This window comes from Bos javanicus, chromosome 16 (assembly GCF_032452875.1).
Source record: "Bos javanicus breed banteng chromosome 16, ARS-OSU_banteng_1.0, whole genome shotgun sequence".
Classification (NCBI taxonomy): domain Eukaryota; kingdom Metazoa; phylum Chordata; class Mammalia; order Artiodactyla; family Bovidae; genus Bos; species Bos javanicus.
In genome coordinates, this window is record NC_083883.1 from 39,804,786 (window position 1) to 39,821,823 (window position 17,038).

The following is a 17,038-nucleotide window of genomic DNA, read 5'->3' on the forward strand; positions in this document are numbered from 1 at the left end:
CTCAAAAATAGGAAGAAATCTATCCATTAAAAGCTGACAGATCAATGAGGTACTTTGGGGCCAAACCAACGTGGGGAAAACTGATTTGTGATTGGTAAAAAGATTTGAACTGAGATTGATTGACAGGCTTTGGTTATACTGCAGCATTTTCAGTTGTTGTTTCTCATTTTTTAAGGCAAAGCAGAGAGCAGAGGTTCTTCAGTCCACGCAACGGTTCTTCTCTGAACAGCAACAGAACAAACAGATAGGAGGCAAAGCCCAGAAAGTGGACAGTGACTCAAGTAAACCTCCTGAAACCCTGACCGACCCTCCTGGTGTCTGTCAGGAAAAAGTAGAAGAAAAGCCACCCCCTGCACCCACCATAGCCACCAAACCTATTAGAACTGGACCAATCAAACCTCAGGCGATCAAAACCGAAGAAACAAAATCTTAAAGGCTGTGGGTTATTGCAGGGGGAAGGGGAAGGGAGAGGGGAAAGAGGGAGAATGAAGTTAGACAATGTCATCAGCCAAAGGGGCAAAGTGGTCTCTGACAGTATCCCGTCCAGAGCCTGGAGGTGCACAAGGGACATAGGAGCAATTTACACTGACACGCAGCTGCTGCACCCGTAAATGAGGCTTTGCCAGCTTGCACCTACTGTATAACATGCACTCTGTTGACGGCCATGCATCTTCAGTCAGAATTTGTATGTGAATACGTGCACACATTCCTGAGTGCATATAATGTAGAACTAAAATCCTTATGGTTAGATGAAACACCAGAAATATGAGGGAAATAACACCACAGAGGAATAGCTCAGCCTGAACAAAGTGATGGTCCCAGCTAAGACATCAGATGTGGTTTCTGTGCTCCCTCATGTTCTTGGAATATGGTTAGAGCATTTATGGGCTTGGTGGTGAAGAACAGAAGATAACTGGTGCTGGATAGAGGAGCCTTATTTTTTATTATGGCAGCTTGCTATTTTTGTAACATGGTGATTGAGTTGAACACAATCAAAGTACAGTAACTGATCTCCCCTTCTTCCTGGATGAGTGAGCAGATGATGAAATACTGACGTCAACATCCTTGAACATACCCAAGTGGGCAGTGTTTGGCTACTGTTTGAAATGATGCTGTGTTTTGGTTGTGGCCCAAAGCTTTGAAGTGCTACTTGGCATCTCCTTTCTTCCGTGAAGCTCTTAACCATTCAGACATGACGGAGTTGGTCAAATACTACTTAGGTTGAGTCCTGCTTGCCTCTCCTCAGTCATCTTTGTATGAATCCAATGGTTGGTTTTTGTTTATTTTTTTAAACGGTTTTTAGCTGATGTTCATGAAGAGCAGTGAGTACCTAGAACTATGCCAATGAAGAAAGGAAATCCTATCTAAGAAGGTGCATTTCTGTACCAGAGCTGTGTCATAACCATCCTTTGGGCCCTCTGCTGGAAAGTAGAATCAAGTCTCAAATAATGCCTTTTTAATTATATCCTTTAGTATTATAGATGTAGGACAGTACTGTATCATACCTCTGTGAATGTAAAATATCTTGTACCTGCTTTATGATATGTAGTAGTGACTGTGCTTTATCAGATCTGTTTTTAATGACGTTATTCTAGAATGTTTTCTTTCCAGATGATGATTGAGAAACGTAATTAAAAAATGGTGCCAGGTACCACAACAGTAACAGAACTTAGCTGTTTTCTGAGGTTTTGTTTTTTTACTTTTTTTTTTTTTTAATGGAGTGTGCTGGATGTCTCTATAATTTTGTTCAGATGACTGCAGAACTTGGAAAAGCTGTTGCTGCTATTGATGCATAACATACTGCTATTGGTCTTTTTATATAAATAAATAAATCTATATATATATATACATATATATATATAATTTGAATTTTTGGAAACTTTAGCTGTGCTGTCAACTTTGGAAAAAGTATCCCAGTTGTACCGTGTTGGGTTGGCATTGTACAGAAATTAACAGCCATATTGGTCTAGAAACGTTAAACATAATTTTTTCCATTTGTACAGGGGTAACACACTGTATTAAATATGTAAGGTCTTATCTACATGGGTTTGATTACAGAAACTAATAAAGTATTCTCTAAATAATGAGTCTTGGAGCTTCCTATCCATTCCTAAAATCTGAAGTAAGAGTACATTATGCTCTAGGGGGAAAAAATGCCACCCCAAAACTTGATTTCTGACTTTGAAGAACTATAAAGCTTATTCAGTCAAAGTAAAGACTGTCTTTTGAGGATAGTATGTATGGCCCCTGTTCTCGAGGTAGCCATGTTCATTTGAAAACAGTCTGTCAAGGAAGAGGAGAGTCGTCTTTCTTGGTGTTGTAAACTGCTGAATGTAGACAATAGAATCACCATTCTTCTGGCTGGAAATGGAGGGACCCAAAATAAATCTTAGTAAAGCTTGGGCAAGACTCACTAATTTACTCCATATTCCAACATAGAATTACTCCAAAGAATTATTGTCAAAAACACACACATTTCCCTGGACAGAGAAATATCAAAGGAGAAGGATATTTTACATGAACTAGAGTTTAAGCAAGAGATGAGGCTTTGATATAATTTAGTCAGTTGATCAAGTACATATATTTGTCATGTGCTGGGAATGTAGAAGACGGTTCTTACCTGAGTGTAGTCTAGTGGTGGCTTGAAGTCTTGCAGGTTGCCGTCACTGATACCTGACCTCTATTTCCTGGGACCATTTTCCAGTCACTCTGTCTTCCCCCTGATCCTACTGCTTAACTTGATTGTATGATTAAAACCTAAAATTGTTTGGGTAATACTAATTGATTTATTGACACGCTAGCTAATAAGTAGATTTATATGTAAATTTTGGTCTTAGCTGGTTTCTGAGCAAAAAAAGCAAAGTCAACAATTTATTCACCTGAAATGAAAAGGGAGCTCCCAAATAAATGCATTAGTATTCAGTGGAGAATTAAAGGAAGGAAGTTTCATTAATCAGGCTTGAGATTCCAGATGAGAAAGTCCTAGGTTCAAGGATGATGTAGAGGGACAGAAAGAGGATGGATCAATGTATTCTTTCTCTTTTTTTACCAAGAGATGTGCTCAGTTGTGTCCAACTATTTGTGGCCTCATGGGAACTGTAGCCTACTAGGATCCCCTGTCCAGGGGATTCTCCAGGCAAGAATACTGGAGTGAGTTGCCATTTCCTACTACAAGGGATCTTCCCAACGCAAGAATCAAAACCACTTTCCACATCTCCTGCATTGGCTGGTGGGTTCTTGATACCACTTAAACCACCTGGGAAGCCCTTGCCAATAGGGGGTGTTCAATTTCAAGTCTCGGGGGGAAAACAACTACTCATAGATATTACCAACTTTCCTTCCTCAGCAGCCCAGAATGACGTGGTTCAGGTGCTGCTTTTTTTTTTTAAACCTTCCTGCCAAAGGTACATTAGGTATAATTAAGGAGAATAGAATGGCCAAGTAGGCCTCCCACACAAAGCAGTCACTTTCTTAACCGCAGGGAAAGGCACATGGGTACTCATATGTATTCCAGGAACATCCAAAAAAAGCACCAAGGCAGAAGTCACGATCTTTTTATAACTTGGTAGTGTTGTTCAGTCAGTAAGTCATGTCCAACTCTGTGACCATATGCACCGCAGCACGCCAGACTTCACTGTCCTTCACTATCCTTGGAGTTGCTCAAACTCCTATTCATTGAGTTGGTGATGCCATCCAACCATCTCATCCTCTTGTCACCCACTTCTGCCTTCAATCTTTGTCAACTCAGGATCTTTCCCAATGAGTCAGCTCTTCCCATCAGGTGGTGAACGTATTGGAGTGTCATCATCAATGCTTTCAATGAATATTCAGGACTGATCTCCTTTAGTATTGACTAGTTTGATGTCCTTGCTGTCCAAGGGACTCTCAAGCACCACAATTTGAAAGCATCAATTTGGTGCTCAGCCTCCTTTATGGTCCAACTCTTAAATCCATACAAGACTACTGGGAAAACCATAGCTTTGATTATAGGATCTTTGTCGGCAAAGTGATGTCTCTGCTTTATAATACACTATCTAGGTTTATCATAGCTTTTCTTCCAAGAAACAAGCCTCTTTTAATTTCATGGCTGCAGTCACCGTCTGCAGTGATTTTGTAAGCCCAGGAAAATAAAGTCTGCCACTGTTGCCATTTTTCCCCCATTTATTTGCCATGAAGTGATGGGACCAGATGCTATGATTTTTGTTTTTTGAATGTTGAGTTTTAAACCAGCTTTTTCACTCGCCTCTTTTACCTTCATCAAGAGGGTCTTTAATTCCTCTTCACTTTCTGCCATTAGGATAGAATCTGCAATATTTTGGCCACCTGACGTGAAGAACTGATTCATTGGAAAAGACCCTAATGCTGGGAAAGATTAAAGGCAGTAGGGGAAGGGGACGATAGAGGATGAGATGGTTGGATGGCATCACCGACTGGATGGACATGAGTTTGAGCAAGTTCCAGGAGTTGGTGATGGACAGGGAAGACTGGTATGCTGCAGTCCATGGGGTCGCAAAGAGAGCCATGACTGAGTGACTGAACTGATCTGCATATCTGAGGTTGTTGATACTTGTCCCAGCAGTCTTGATTCCAGTTTGTGCTTCAGCCAGCCAGACATTTTGCATGATGTTCTCTGCATTTAAGTTAAATAAGCAGGGTGACAATATACAGCCTTGACGTACTCCTTTCCCACTTTTGAACCAGTCTGTTCCATGTTTGGTTCTAACTGTTGCTTCTTGACCTGCATACAAGTTTCTCAGGAGGTAAGTAAGGTGATCTGATATTCCCATCTCTTTAGGAACTTTCCAGTTTGTTGTGATCCACACAAAGGCTTTAGGGTAGTCAATGAAGCAGAAGTAGATGTTTTTCTGGAATTTTCTTTTTGTATGATCCAACAGATGTTGGCAATTTGATCTCTAGTTTCTCTGCCTTTTCTAAATCCGGCTTGAACATCTGGAAGTTCTCGGTTCACATACTGTTGAAGCCTGGCTTGGAGAATTTTGAGCATTACTTTGCTAGCGTGTGAGATGAGTACAATTGTGAGGTAGTTTGAACATCCTTTGGCATTGCCTTTCTTTGGAATTGGAATGAAAACCAACCTCAGTCTTGTGGCCATTGCTGAGTTTTCCAAATTTGCTGGCATATTGAGTGAAGAACTTTAACATCATCTTTTAGAACTTGAAATAGCTCAGCTGGAATTTCATCACCTCTACTAGCTTTGGTCGTAGTAATGTTTCTTAAGGCCTGCTTGACTTCACACTCCAGGAAGTGTGTGTGTGTGGACTTCACACTCCACACACTCTAGGTAAGTGATCACACCATCATGGTTATCCAGGTCATTAAGACCTTTTTTGTACAGTTCTGTATATTCTTTACATCTCTTCTTACTCTCTTCTGTTAGATCCTTGCCATTTCTGTGATTTATTGTGCCCGTCTTTGCAAGAAATGTTCCCTTGGTATCTGTAATTTTCTTGAAGAGCTCTGTAGTCTTTCCCATTCTGTTGTTTTCCTCTGTTTCTCTGCATTGTTCACCTAAGGAGGCTTTCTTATCTCTCTGTGCTATTCTTTGGAACTCGGCCTTCCCCTTCTTTGTTTTTCTCTTCTCAGCTATTTGCAAAGCTGGGAGATACCCTTGGTCTATGTTCCACACGACTAAGGGAGCCTAAGAGAAGTTTCAGTGCCCTTGTTGTAAAGTTAGTAATAATATTGATAGTTGTACATTTTTCTATTATGTTACAGAGAATACATATTCTCGTGTTCTGTTTTGTGAGTGGGAAACTGTAGTCATGGAATTTGTGAGGAAAAGCTTACATTCGTGGTAGTACATGAGGGGCAGTATACATATATATTCATATTCATCCTGGGTTTTATATATATATACACACACACATACACATATATACGGATATGTTTATATAGACATGCATTTAAATAGTTAAGACCAAAACAGGGCTAAATTAGGGATTTTTGCAAATACTTTCTTGATCCTCACAACTGCCCTGGGAGAGAGTATTGCTTCTTTATTGTAACTGCAATATACTTGATTTATAGTGTTAATTTCTGCAATACAGCAAAGTGATTCAGTTATACACATATGTATTATTTTCCATTATGTTTTATCAGAGGATATTGAATATAGTTTCATATGCTATACAATAGGACTTCATTGTTTATCCATTCTTTATATTATACAATGGTTTGTATCTGCTAACCCCAAACTCCAGACCCCTCTTTCCCCATCCTCCTCCCCCTTGGCAACCACAGTCTGTTCTCTGTGTCTGTGAGTCTGTTTCATAGACAGTTCATTTGTATCATATCTGAGATTAGAGTGTTATATGGTATTTATCTTTGTCTGACTGACTTAGTGTGGCCATCTCTGTCCATCCGTGTTGTTGCAGATGGCATTATTTCATTCTTCTCTGTGGCTAAGTAGTATTCCATTGTGTGTGTGTGTGTGTGTGTGTGTGTGTGTGTGTGTGTGTGTGTGTGTGCACACGTGCACACACGCATCCGTCTTTATCCTTCCCCTGTCGGTGGGCCTTTAGGTTGCTTCCATGTCTTGGTTATTATGAATAGTGATGCTATGAATATTACTCCTCTTACAGGTAGAAAAACCTAGCCTCATAAAAGCTAAAATTACTTGCTCAGTATCATTTGGCTCAAAACTGAGAGTCCTGAAATCAATCAACCACTTTTATTTGAAAGCCAAAGCACCTGCCTCCTCAGCAGAAGTGCTGAGTCATCAGGAAGGAGGGGAAATCAGTCATCATGCTGCTGGGAGGAGGGGAGGACATGAATTAGTTTTTAGAATGTCAATAGGTAACAGGTTGAGATGTCTTGCTTTCTGGCCTCTGTGCTTCCTCATTGCACATGTGGCTGAAGTCCCTTCCCCTGTTCTGCATTCAAGACCCGTCTCCTCCCTGCAACATCTTGGGGATTTCTCATCAAGGTCACAGGGAACACCTGTGTCAGCTGTTACCTTCGAAGGGCACGAATCAATCTACCAACACAAGCTGAGAAAGATTGACTACAAGAGGATAAAAAGGCCCAGGAGGCAGTTGGCAGCAGTGAGCTGGTTTGGGCCTTTTCCTTCATGGAGGCTGTGGAGTAACTGATGTATGAACAGTCTGTGCAGAATAAGGGTGTTTCTTTAAAGACCATGAGCTGAGGTGTGGAAGGGGTCATATCCTAAGTTGATCTGACATCAAAGGTGAGTCTCTTGGGCTTCCTCCTGAGAACAGACTTTTGCAGACGGAACGTCAGGCTGGTGAGTTCAGGCCCTTGCAACTCCTCTTCTGAGAACAGCCATGTCACCTCAAGAGTGTGACCGGGTGTCCAGGAATGGAGATTCACTTCTTATTCCTTTGGAAATGACTTGGCACCGAGGCAGAACTGGAGAGTCGCCGGGCTCTGCAGTGGCGTCTTTGAAGCCAGACTGACCTTAGGTTCGGACTGTAGCTCTGTGCCCTGGGGGAAGCTGCCTAACTGCTCTGTTGCTGTTTCCTCATCAAGCGCTTCAGTAGGGATCATAATAACTTACATTGCAGTTACTGTGGTTATCAAATAAGATACTGTAAAAGGATATCCCACAATGTCTGACTGTTAAGAGCTCCCACTGCTGCTGCTTCTCTTCTCAGTATCAAGCCTCCAGTGCCTTTGAACAAGTAGCCTTGTCAACCCCGTGTCCCTTGTTTTTCCGGCTGTGCTGGGCCCTCGTCGCTGAGTGGGCTGCTCGTTGCAGTGGCTTCTCTCGTTGCGGAGCACCGCCTCTAGGGTTCGACAGCTTCAGTAGTTGTGGTGCATAAACTTAGTTGCTCCGTGGTATGTGGGATGTTCCCGGATCAGGGATCAAACCCGTGTCTCCTGCATTGGCAGGCGGATTCTTTGCCACTGAGTCCCAGAGAAGCCCCCTCTTCCTGTTCTTAGAAGTGTTCCAGGAAGAGGGCTCTGTGTGCCTCAGTGATGCCAAACAGCCCTGTGAAGGAAGGGCTGTGAGGGAGTGGTGCTCGCTACAGGGGAAGCAGCCAGGACAAGGCCCAGCTGTGCAACCCCGGGAAAGACAGTTTACCTCTCTGGGCCTCTGTTTCCTCAGCTGTTCCCTTGGGGGAGCCATAGCTGCCCTCGGTTTCCATATCACCAGGTTGGGGTAATAATACCGGCTGTATCTAATTGTGGGGAGGCCTGGCTCTTCCCCAGGGCAGGCATTGAAATGAGAAGATGTCTGCCTCAGGACAGGGGTGGGGCAGGGAGTGGGAGAGGGGTGGGCTGTGGAGGAACCCACTGAGAAAACAGGCAGGGAGAGTCCTCTGCAAACCCTGCCATGCTGGACCCAGACACAGCTGTTTTGATCCCTGAAGCAGGTTTGCTGGTGCTTTTGTTTTAGATTCACAGGTGTCAGTGAATCTCAACCCTCTGAGTGCAAAGCCATGGCTGGGAAAGGCTCCACGGGCTACAGCATTAACCTCCCCTACAGAGACCTGGCCTCCGAGGTGATGAGGCGCAGGATCACCATGACCAGGAGGTACTCCTGGGATCTGTGGTGGGGGCTGGGATGGGGCACACATGCTGATGCACGCCAAAGGCCAAGGACTGCTTCTAGATTCAGGTTTATGTAAAGGCATCCATCTATTGCAGCAGGGCAGAATTTATGGATGAGAAAACACGTTGTCACCCACAGTGGGAAGCAGACCTGTGTCACGTGGTCCTTCAGTAGACAATGATAAGGGTACTGGGATTGACTTCAGATCAGTGGCTCTTGACTGAGGGGTGAGGATCACTTTGACAACAACTTTGAAGTTTTGATGTGCCCTCACAATATAAAAATGTATGTTGCTGCAAGATTTGGGGACAGCATGGATGCCAAGAAGCTCTTTCTCTCTCCCAAGTAGATGGTCAGCTCCCTGTAAGGCAAGAACTATTTGTCTCCTTCACCACTCTATGCCTGATGCTCAGGACTGGGCTAGCACGCCCTTAGATAGGAGAGACCTCAGCAGGTTGTCTGGCCCACAGAAGAGAGTTTGCCTGCCTTGAAGTAGCTAGCTGCCTGAGCTGCATGTTGGAGTTCTCAAAAAGTCCACCATCTGACAACCTTCCCTGGATGGTATGGTCAGTGGATAAAATACAGGATGCCTAGTTAAATTTGAATTTTAGGTGAACAACAGAAGGAGTTTTTTGGGTCTAACTTAATCTGTGTGATTTGTGATATATTTACAGTAAAAGAGAACTCCCAGGTGACTCAGTGGTAAAGAATCCTCCTGCCAATGGAGGAGACACGGGTTTGATTCCTGGGTTAGAAAGATCCCCTGGAGGAGGAAATGGCAACCCACTCCAGTATTCTTGCCTGGGAAATCTCGCGGACGGAGAAGCCTGGTGGGCTACAGTCCATGGGGTCACAAAGAGTTGGACACAACTGAGCACACACATAAATACAGTAAAAAATGTTAGTTGTTTATTTGAAATTTACTTGGACAACCTACGTTTTACTTTGCTAAATCTGGCAAGCCTACAATATCCACAGTAGGCTGTTCTGTCTCCTCTCTGGTCTGAAATCCCCAGATCCAGTAGGATGCCCAAGACATCTCATATATAAAGGTTCATAACAAAAACTTTAGGACTCCAATTTCTATGAAAACTGAGCTCTTTTGAAGTTAATGTTTGACTTGACTTGATGCTGTACCTTCGCTGTGTGTTAGGAGGTCATGTGTAGATTCCGATGGAAGGATGGGAGATAAAAAGCTGGAGGAAGTCCAGCACTATTGGCCTGCTTCACTCACTTGCAGCACATGCTAGCATGTTGCAATTTGGGTGTTTCTGTGATTTTAAAGTTATAGCATCTAGTCTCAATGAATGTAACCCTCAGTAGAGACAAGTGGCCTAACATAAATTTCTGCCAAGAAATCTGGGTTGAAATAATTCTAATAATTCAAATATGGGTAAACAACAATCAGCAGGGCTGACACTTTTGAGTTCTTTGGATATAGTATGAGCTTTAAAATGGTGATTTTATAAAACCTGAAAAAATTGGCCAAAAGTAAAAAATTTGAAATAGGGATCTCCATCCAGTTTGTTCACAGTGTTTCTTGACTTCAGTGTTTATTGGAATGTAAGATTTTAGTGAATTGATTTTAAAAATCATGTACAATTTCTTAGTTATCATAGATATGGAAGTGTTGAGGGCTTCTCAGATGGTACAGTGGTAAGGAATCCACCTGCCAAGCAGGAGATGCAGGTTCAATCTCTGGGTTGGGAAGATCCCCTGAAGAAGGAAATGGCAACCCACTCTAGTATTCTTGCCTGGGAAATCCCATGGACAGAGGAGCCTGGTGGGCTATGGTCCATGGGGTCACGAAGAGTCAGACACTACTGAGCAATACCCCCTATCATGGAGGTGTTACATTTTACTGATGGGGTTACATGGCAAATTTGACCTGACTGATTAGACTGTGAGAGTGGGCATTGTCTCCAGGGGGTTGTGGTCACTGTACGTTAATATCCACTCAAGAATAAAGAGGTTTCACAGTTCTGGGGCCTCTCCTGGCTTCCTTCCCTGTTACCCCCTCCCCCATTACCCCACACCCCCTCAGCAACATTAGGGATCAGCTCTGACTGGGAGATGCAGCACTGAGCTTGTGGTCAAGAGAGATCTGAGTTTGGATTCCAGTTCTGTCTTATACTGGCCACATGACCTGAGTGAATCACCTGTCTCAGCTTCCTCAGCAAAAAAAAACTAGTAGGAGTGAGCTGCCACTGAGAATCTAAATGTAGTTAGTTTCTAGTTAATTTCCAAGTCCTAATCCATAGCAGGTACAGAACTGTTAAATCTGAATCTTGAATCACTTGACTGGCTATTCCCTTGAAGGCAGGGTTTGCCAAGCCCTGAGTAGAACGGAGATGCATGGTGCATTCTAGCAGAAGGGGAGGAGAACCCAGCAGACTGGGTGTGGGGCAGGGAAGGGGTGTATACAGGGTGGAGTGAGGCCTGGGCATAAAGGAGAGCTGAAGTGAGCCTAGGCTGAACTGGCCAGAGAATGAAAGTGGAAGTCATTCAGTCGTGTCCGACTCTTTGAGATCTCGTGGACTGTAGCCCGCCAGGCTCCTCTGTCCATGGAATTCTCCAGGCAAGAATACTGGAGTGGGTTGCCATGTCCTCCTCCAGGGGATCTTCCCAACCCAGGGACCAAACTCAGGTGGCCAGATGCAAATAAAATCTTGAGAGAGAGAGCCTACCCTAGAGAAACTACAGAGAGCTGGCTGGTAGAGGTGAACCCCAGCTACGTTGGTTCCGTGGGACCAGAGGAGATGGTTCAATTCTCTTTGAGAAGAAATGACATGCAAAGTGTAAATAGAGAGTATGTCATTTTAGGTAAGGCAGGATGTCATCTAAAATGCTGAGTGTTCTCTTTAGGGGCTGGGACCTGGGTGTTCTTTTTTCCTCCTTTTTAAAAATCCCGGTTTTATTTAAATGACATTCAGTGTGCCTTTCCTCCCAGAGAAGAAAGATTTACCAAGCAAAGTGATGACGCTGGGGAAATACCCTCAGATGTGGAATCCAGACAAGCCCTCCCGAGTGCAGCTAGCCCCAAAGTACCCCCAGCCCCACCTCCCTCTCCAGCTGAAGACTTCCTAAGCACCTAAAACATCCGTCATTTTGAACTGGACTTTGACAGAAAACTCCAGAAAACTGTTTCTGCGAAGTCATTGGGGTTGGTTTTGAAGAATGTCTTGGCAAATCTTTATTCTTTCTTTCCCAGTTTTCTTCAACCACCATTGAACACTGTTTACCCTTCCTCGTGCACTTAATCTTTGGTCTCAAGCCAAATGATGTTCATATTCAGTAGTCAATTTTTGTTGTGCTAGAGAACAGTTATGGTAGTCAGTTGTATTTGAATTAAATAAAAAAAAGTGACCAGGCCTCCAATGTTTGTTAATAAATCTGGATGAGTGAAAAGTCCAGGCCTCTGTGAATTTAAAGATCTGAGTTCCAGAGAACTCTGAGGGGTTTGGGTTTTCAAAGCTCAGCCTGGGGCACAGTAGTTTTATGTTCTTTTGTAGCTGCGTCCTGTCTTCTGGGCTGGGACTGGGCTGTATTTCACATTTATGGACAACATTTTCAAATTTTGCTTCTCAGAGGTTTAAGTGAACTTCAAACTCTAACAGAAGATACTTAACTGGAAAAGCAGCCAAGTGCAAAGTGACCTAGTTAGGGAGGAGAAGAATACTGCTCAGATCCCATGCTCAAGACACCCTAAAGCACCTCTAAGGACTCCCAAGGGCTCTTGTGAAGAATCTGAAAGCATCAAAGAGGTGATCATCCAAGTCCACATCTGAGAAATGTCCTCAGGTGCTATTTTCCTCCTCTATCCCTCTTGAGTTTTGGTGACTGGATTAATAATAAAATTAATGCCAGACAGATGAACAGGAAAAGAAAAACAAATTTTGATTCATGCGTGTGAAGTTGTCATGGAAATGGGACCAAAGCAGGAAGTTTTTATACTTTTTAGACCAAGAAACAATACATTTGTGAGGAGTGGATAGGACAAATAAATTTAGGTTTTGGGTGCTCAATTAAAGAATCTAAACAGAGTTTGGGTTCCGAGTAGTAAATTTAAAAAAACACCAAGATTTGTTTATATAGGCTTCTCAGCTTGAATTCTCTCTCTGACAATAAGGATGTCCTTTTACAGGAGAGGTTTATTTCCTGCTTTTAGGGTCAGACAGAAAGGAGGGTCAGAGTATTCCTCTTGCTCTGGCCCCTTAAGTAACTTTAATTCAAGATAATCCATATGCTATTGAGGCACATTTTGGGGAAAACTGCCCTGGGCCCCAACGAGGTCATCTTTTATTGCATTCACTTCTTTATAGAGCCCCTGTGGGTGTTCTCTCTCCAAGTCCACCCTTGTAAGTGTGCCTATGTCCCCCTCCCCACCTAGTCAGAGGGCTCTGCTATTGATGTGGAAGTCAGCTTCCTCCCCTTGTGTCTGCTGCAGCAGCGTGGGGTGGGGGGAGCATGCCTGGAGCACCCGTCCTTGCCAGCTGGGGGACTCAACACACATCACCTCATCCTCAGTCAGATGAGAGAACACACTTAGACACTCCAATAGGGTAGCCTCTAGCCACACGTGGCTACTTAAATTCATCAAAATTACATAAAATATAAAATTCCGTTCCTTGGACTAGTCATATTTTAGGCATTCAATAGCTTCATGTGACTGGTGGCTACCATATTGCATGTTAAGATAGCATGACTACCATTACAGAAAGTTCTGTTGGCTCTGGAACAAGGATTAAGTGACTTGCCTAAGGTCATACAACCAGTTAAGAGTAGAATCAAGGAGGGGAAATGTTGGGAAGGGGCACCCTTTGTGGCAGCTTTATTTCCAGTTTATTCTGAGCAAGTTCCAGGATATTTTTTTCTGTTTGTTTCTTTGTTCAAAAAATATCAAGCACCTACTATCTGAGCTGAGCCCTGCTCTCAGTTCAGTTCAGGCGCTCAGTCGTGTCTGACTCTTTGCAACCCCATGAATTGCAGCACTCCAGGCCTCCCTGTCCATTACCAACTCCCAGAGTTCACTCAAATTCACATCCATTGGGTCAGTGATGCCATCCAGCCATCTCATCCCTGTCGTCCCCTTCTCCTCTTGCCCCCAATCCCTCCCAGCATCAGAGTCTTTTCCAATGAGTCAACTCTTCGCATAAGGTAGCCAAAGTACTGGAGTTTCAGCTTTAGCATCATTCCTTCCAAAGAAATACCAGGGCTGATCTCCTTCAGAATGGACTGGTTGGATCTCCTTGCAGTCCAAGGGACTCTCAAGAGTCTTCTCCAACACCACAGTTCAAAAGCATCAATTCTTCGGTGCTCAGCCTTCTTCACAGTCCAACTCTCACATCCATACATGACCACTGAAAAAACCATAGCCTTGACTAGATGAACCTTTGTTGGCAAAGTAATGTCTCTGCTTTTCAATATGCTATCTATGTTGGCCATAACTTTCCTTCCAAGGAGTAAGCGTCTTTTAATTTCATGGCTGCAGTCACCATCTGCAGTGATTTTGGAGCCCAGAAAAATAAAGTCTGACATTGTTTCCACTGTTTCCCCATCTATTTCCCATGAAGTGATGGGACCGGATGCCATGATCTTCGTTTTCTGAATGTTGAGCTTTAAGCCAACTTTTTCACTCTCCACTTTCACTTTCATCAAGAGGCTTTTTAGTTCCTCTTCACTTTCTGCCATAAGGGTGGTGTCATCTGCATATCTGAGGTTATTGATATTTCTCCCGGCAATCTTGATTCCAGCTTGTGTTTCTTCCAGCCCAGTGTTTCTCATGATGTACTCTGCATATAAGTTAAATAAACAGGGTGACAATATACAGCCTTGACGTACTCCTTTTCCTATTTGGAACCAGTCTGTTGTTCCATGTCCAGTTCTAACTGTTGCTTCCTGACCTGGATACAAATTTCTCAAGAGGCAGATCAGGTGGTCTGGTATTCCCATCTCTTTCAGAATTGTCCACAGTTTATTGTGATCCACACAAAGGCTTTGGCATAGTCAATTAAGCAGAAATAGATGCTTTTCTGGAACTCTCTTGCTTTTTCGATGATCCAGTGGATGTTGGCAATTTGATCTCTGGTTCCTCTGCCTTTTCTAAAACCAGCTTGAACATCAGGAAGTTCACGGTTCACATATTGCTGAAGCCTGGCTTGGAGAATTTTGAGTATTACTCTACTAGCATGTGAGATGAGTGCAATTGTGCGGTAGTTTGAGCATTCTTTGGCATTGCCTTTCTTTGGGATTAGAATGAAAACTGACCTTTTCCAGTCCTGTGGCCACTGCTGAGTTTTCCAAATTTGCTGGCATATTGAGTGCAGCACTTTCACAGCATCATCTTTCAGGATTTGGAATAGCTCAACTGGAATTCTATCACCTCCACTAGCTTTGTTCTTAGTGATGCTTTCTAAGGCCCACTTGACTTCACATTCCAGGATGTCTGGCTGTAGGTCAGTGATCACACCATCGTGATTATCTGGGTCATGAAGATCTTTTTTGTGCAATTCTTCTGTGTATTCTTGCCATCTCTTCTTAATATCTTCTGCTTCTGTTAGGTCCATACCATTTCTGTCCTTTATTGAGCCCATCTTTGCATGAAATGTTCCTTGGTATCTCTGATTTTCTTGAAGAGATCTCTAGACATTTAAAAATAATAAGGGCAATTACTACTGGGCATATACTCTGAGACAGTCATAATTCAAAAAATGCATGTATCCCAGTGTTGATTGCAGCACTATTTATAATCACCAGAACCTGGAAGCAACTTCGATGTTCACTGATGGATGAATGGGTAGAGAAGTTGTGGTACATATACTCAATGGAATGTCCCTCAGCCATAAAAAGGAAAAAAATTGAGTCTGTTCTAGTGAGGTGGATGAACCAGAGCCTGTTATATAGAGTGAAGTAAGTCAACAAGAGAAAAGCAAACATCACATATTAAAGCATATATATGAATCTAAAAAATAGTGCTGATGAACCTATTTGCAGGGTAGGAATAGACATGCAGACATAGAAAACAGACTTGTGGACACAGTGGAGGAAGAAGAGGGTGGGGTGAATTTAGAGAGTAGCATTGAAACATAAACACTACCACGTGTAAAATAGCTAGCTAGTGGGAAGCTGCTGTACAACACAGAAGTGAGACCCAGCACCCTGTGCAACCTGGAGGGGTGGGATGGGGTGGGGAGGGAGAGAGGTTCCTGGATATATGTATACCTCTGGCTGATTCGCATTGTTGTATGGCAGAAACCAACACAACATTGTAAAGCAATTATTCTCCAATTAAAAAATTAAAAATTTAAAAATAATAAGAGTCATAATAGAAGTGGCAGGGGAAGCACCAGGTGAGTTGCAATTTTAAATATGGTGGTTTGAGTGTGTGCTAATCTCTCAGTCATATCCTGCTTTTTGTGATTCCATGCACTGTAGCCCACTAGGCTCCTCTGTCCATGGAATTTTCCAGGCAAGAATACTGGAGTGAGTTTCTACTTCCTTCCCCTGGGGATCTTCCCAACCCAGGAATTGAGCCTGGGTCTCCTGCATTGCAGGTAGATTCTTCAAATTCATATCCTCAGCCCAGACTGCTCCTGAAATCCAGATTCATGTGTTAATTAAAGATTAATAATTAGTTATTAAATTATTAATACATGAATCTTGATTTCAGGAGCAGTCTGGGCTGAGGATATAAATTTAAAGGATTATCATCATAGAGGTGGCATTTAAAACCATGGTGCTGGGTAAGATCACCAGAGGAATGAGTAGATAAACCCTAAAGTAAGCCCTGGGGAGGTTGGGACTTCATGATGGTCAATTTCATGTAACTTGACTGGACCAGGGGGTGGCCAAATTAAACCTTTCTGAGTATGTTTGTGAGTGGGTGTTTCTGGATGAGATTAGCATTTGAATTAGTGGATTCACTAAAGTAAATCTCCTTTCCCAGGGAGGGTGAGCATCGTACAATCCATTTAGGGCCTGAAAAGGACAAAAAGGTGGAGGAAGGAGAAATTCACCCATTTTGCTCCCTGCTGGCCTCCCATTGGTCTTCTGCAACTGCTCTGGGACTTATCCCATTAGTTCCCCTAATTTCCAGGTTTTTGAACTCGGACTGAATTATACCACCAGCTTTCCTGGGTCTCCAGCTTGCAAGTGGCAGACCGTGGGACTTCTCTACAATTGCATGAGCCAATTCCTCATAATAAATCTCTGTTTTTTACATTTATGAGTGAGTGAGTGAGTGAAGTCGCTTAGTCGTGTCCAACTCTTTGCGATCCCATGGACTGTAGCTCACCAGGCTCCTCTGTCCATGGGATTCTCCAGGCATAACTGGAGTGGGTTGCCATTTCCTTGTCCAGGGGATCTTCCCAACCCAGGGATCAAACCCAGGTCTCCCGCATTGCAGGCAGATGCTTTAACCTCTGAGCCACCAGGGAAGACCTGGTGTTACATTTATACTTATACCTATATATCTCCTATTGGTTCTATGTCTTTGGAGAACCC

General features: G+C 43.2%; 2 protein-coding genes across 13 annotated transcripts in view; both read left to right on the forward strand.

Moving 5' to 3' along the window:
- Positions 1 to 1,884, forward strand: part of PRRC2C (proline rich coiled-coil 2C) — a 94,986-nt gene extending 93,102 nt beyond the window's left edge. For 9 of the 12 annotated variants that reach the window (XM_061382600.1, XM_061382608.1, XM_061382603.1 and 6 more), the window contains one exon: positions 176 to 1,884. In XM_061382600.1, coding sequence (XP_061238584.1) covers positions 176 to 433 — 258 coding nt within the window. In that variant the 3' untranslated portion in view covers positions 434 to 1,884. The remainder of the gene's footprint in view (positions 1 to 175) is intronic. The other 3 variants (XM_061382607.1, XM_061382612.1, XM_061382614.1) reach the window with 1 other exon arrangement.
- A 6,397-nt stretch (positions 1,885 to 8,281) lies between these two features.
- On the forward strand, positions 8,282 to 12,398 carry MYOCOS (myocilin opposite strand). The gene is made up of 2 exons (XM_061382615.1): positions 8,282 to 8,518; positions 11,487 to 12,398. Exons 1-2 carry the CDS (start codon positions 8,424 to 8,426, stop codon positions 11,629 to 11,631), a joined length of 240 nt encoding a protein of 79 aa, XP_061238599.1. The 5' UTR covers positions 8,282 to 8,423; the 3' UTR covers positions 11,632 to 12,398.
- The last annotated feature ends 4,640 nt before the right edge of the window (positions 12,399 to 17,038 follow it).

Coding starts and splice junctions, on each gene's coding strand:
- MYOCOS (XM_061382615.1), top strand. CDS start 8,424: ATGGCTGGGAAAGGCTCCACGGGCTACAGCATTAACCTCCCCTACAGA. Junction 8,519..11,486: donor AGGATCACCATGACCAGGAG/GTACTCCTGGGA, acceptor CTTTCCTCCCAG/AGAAGAAAGATTTACCAAGC.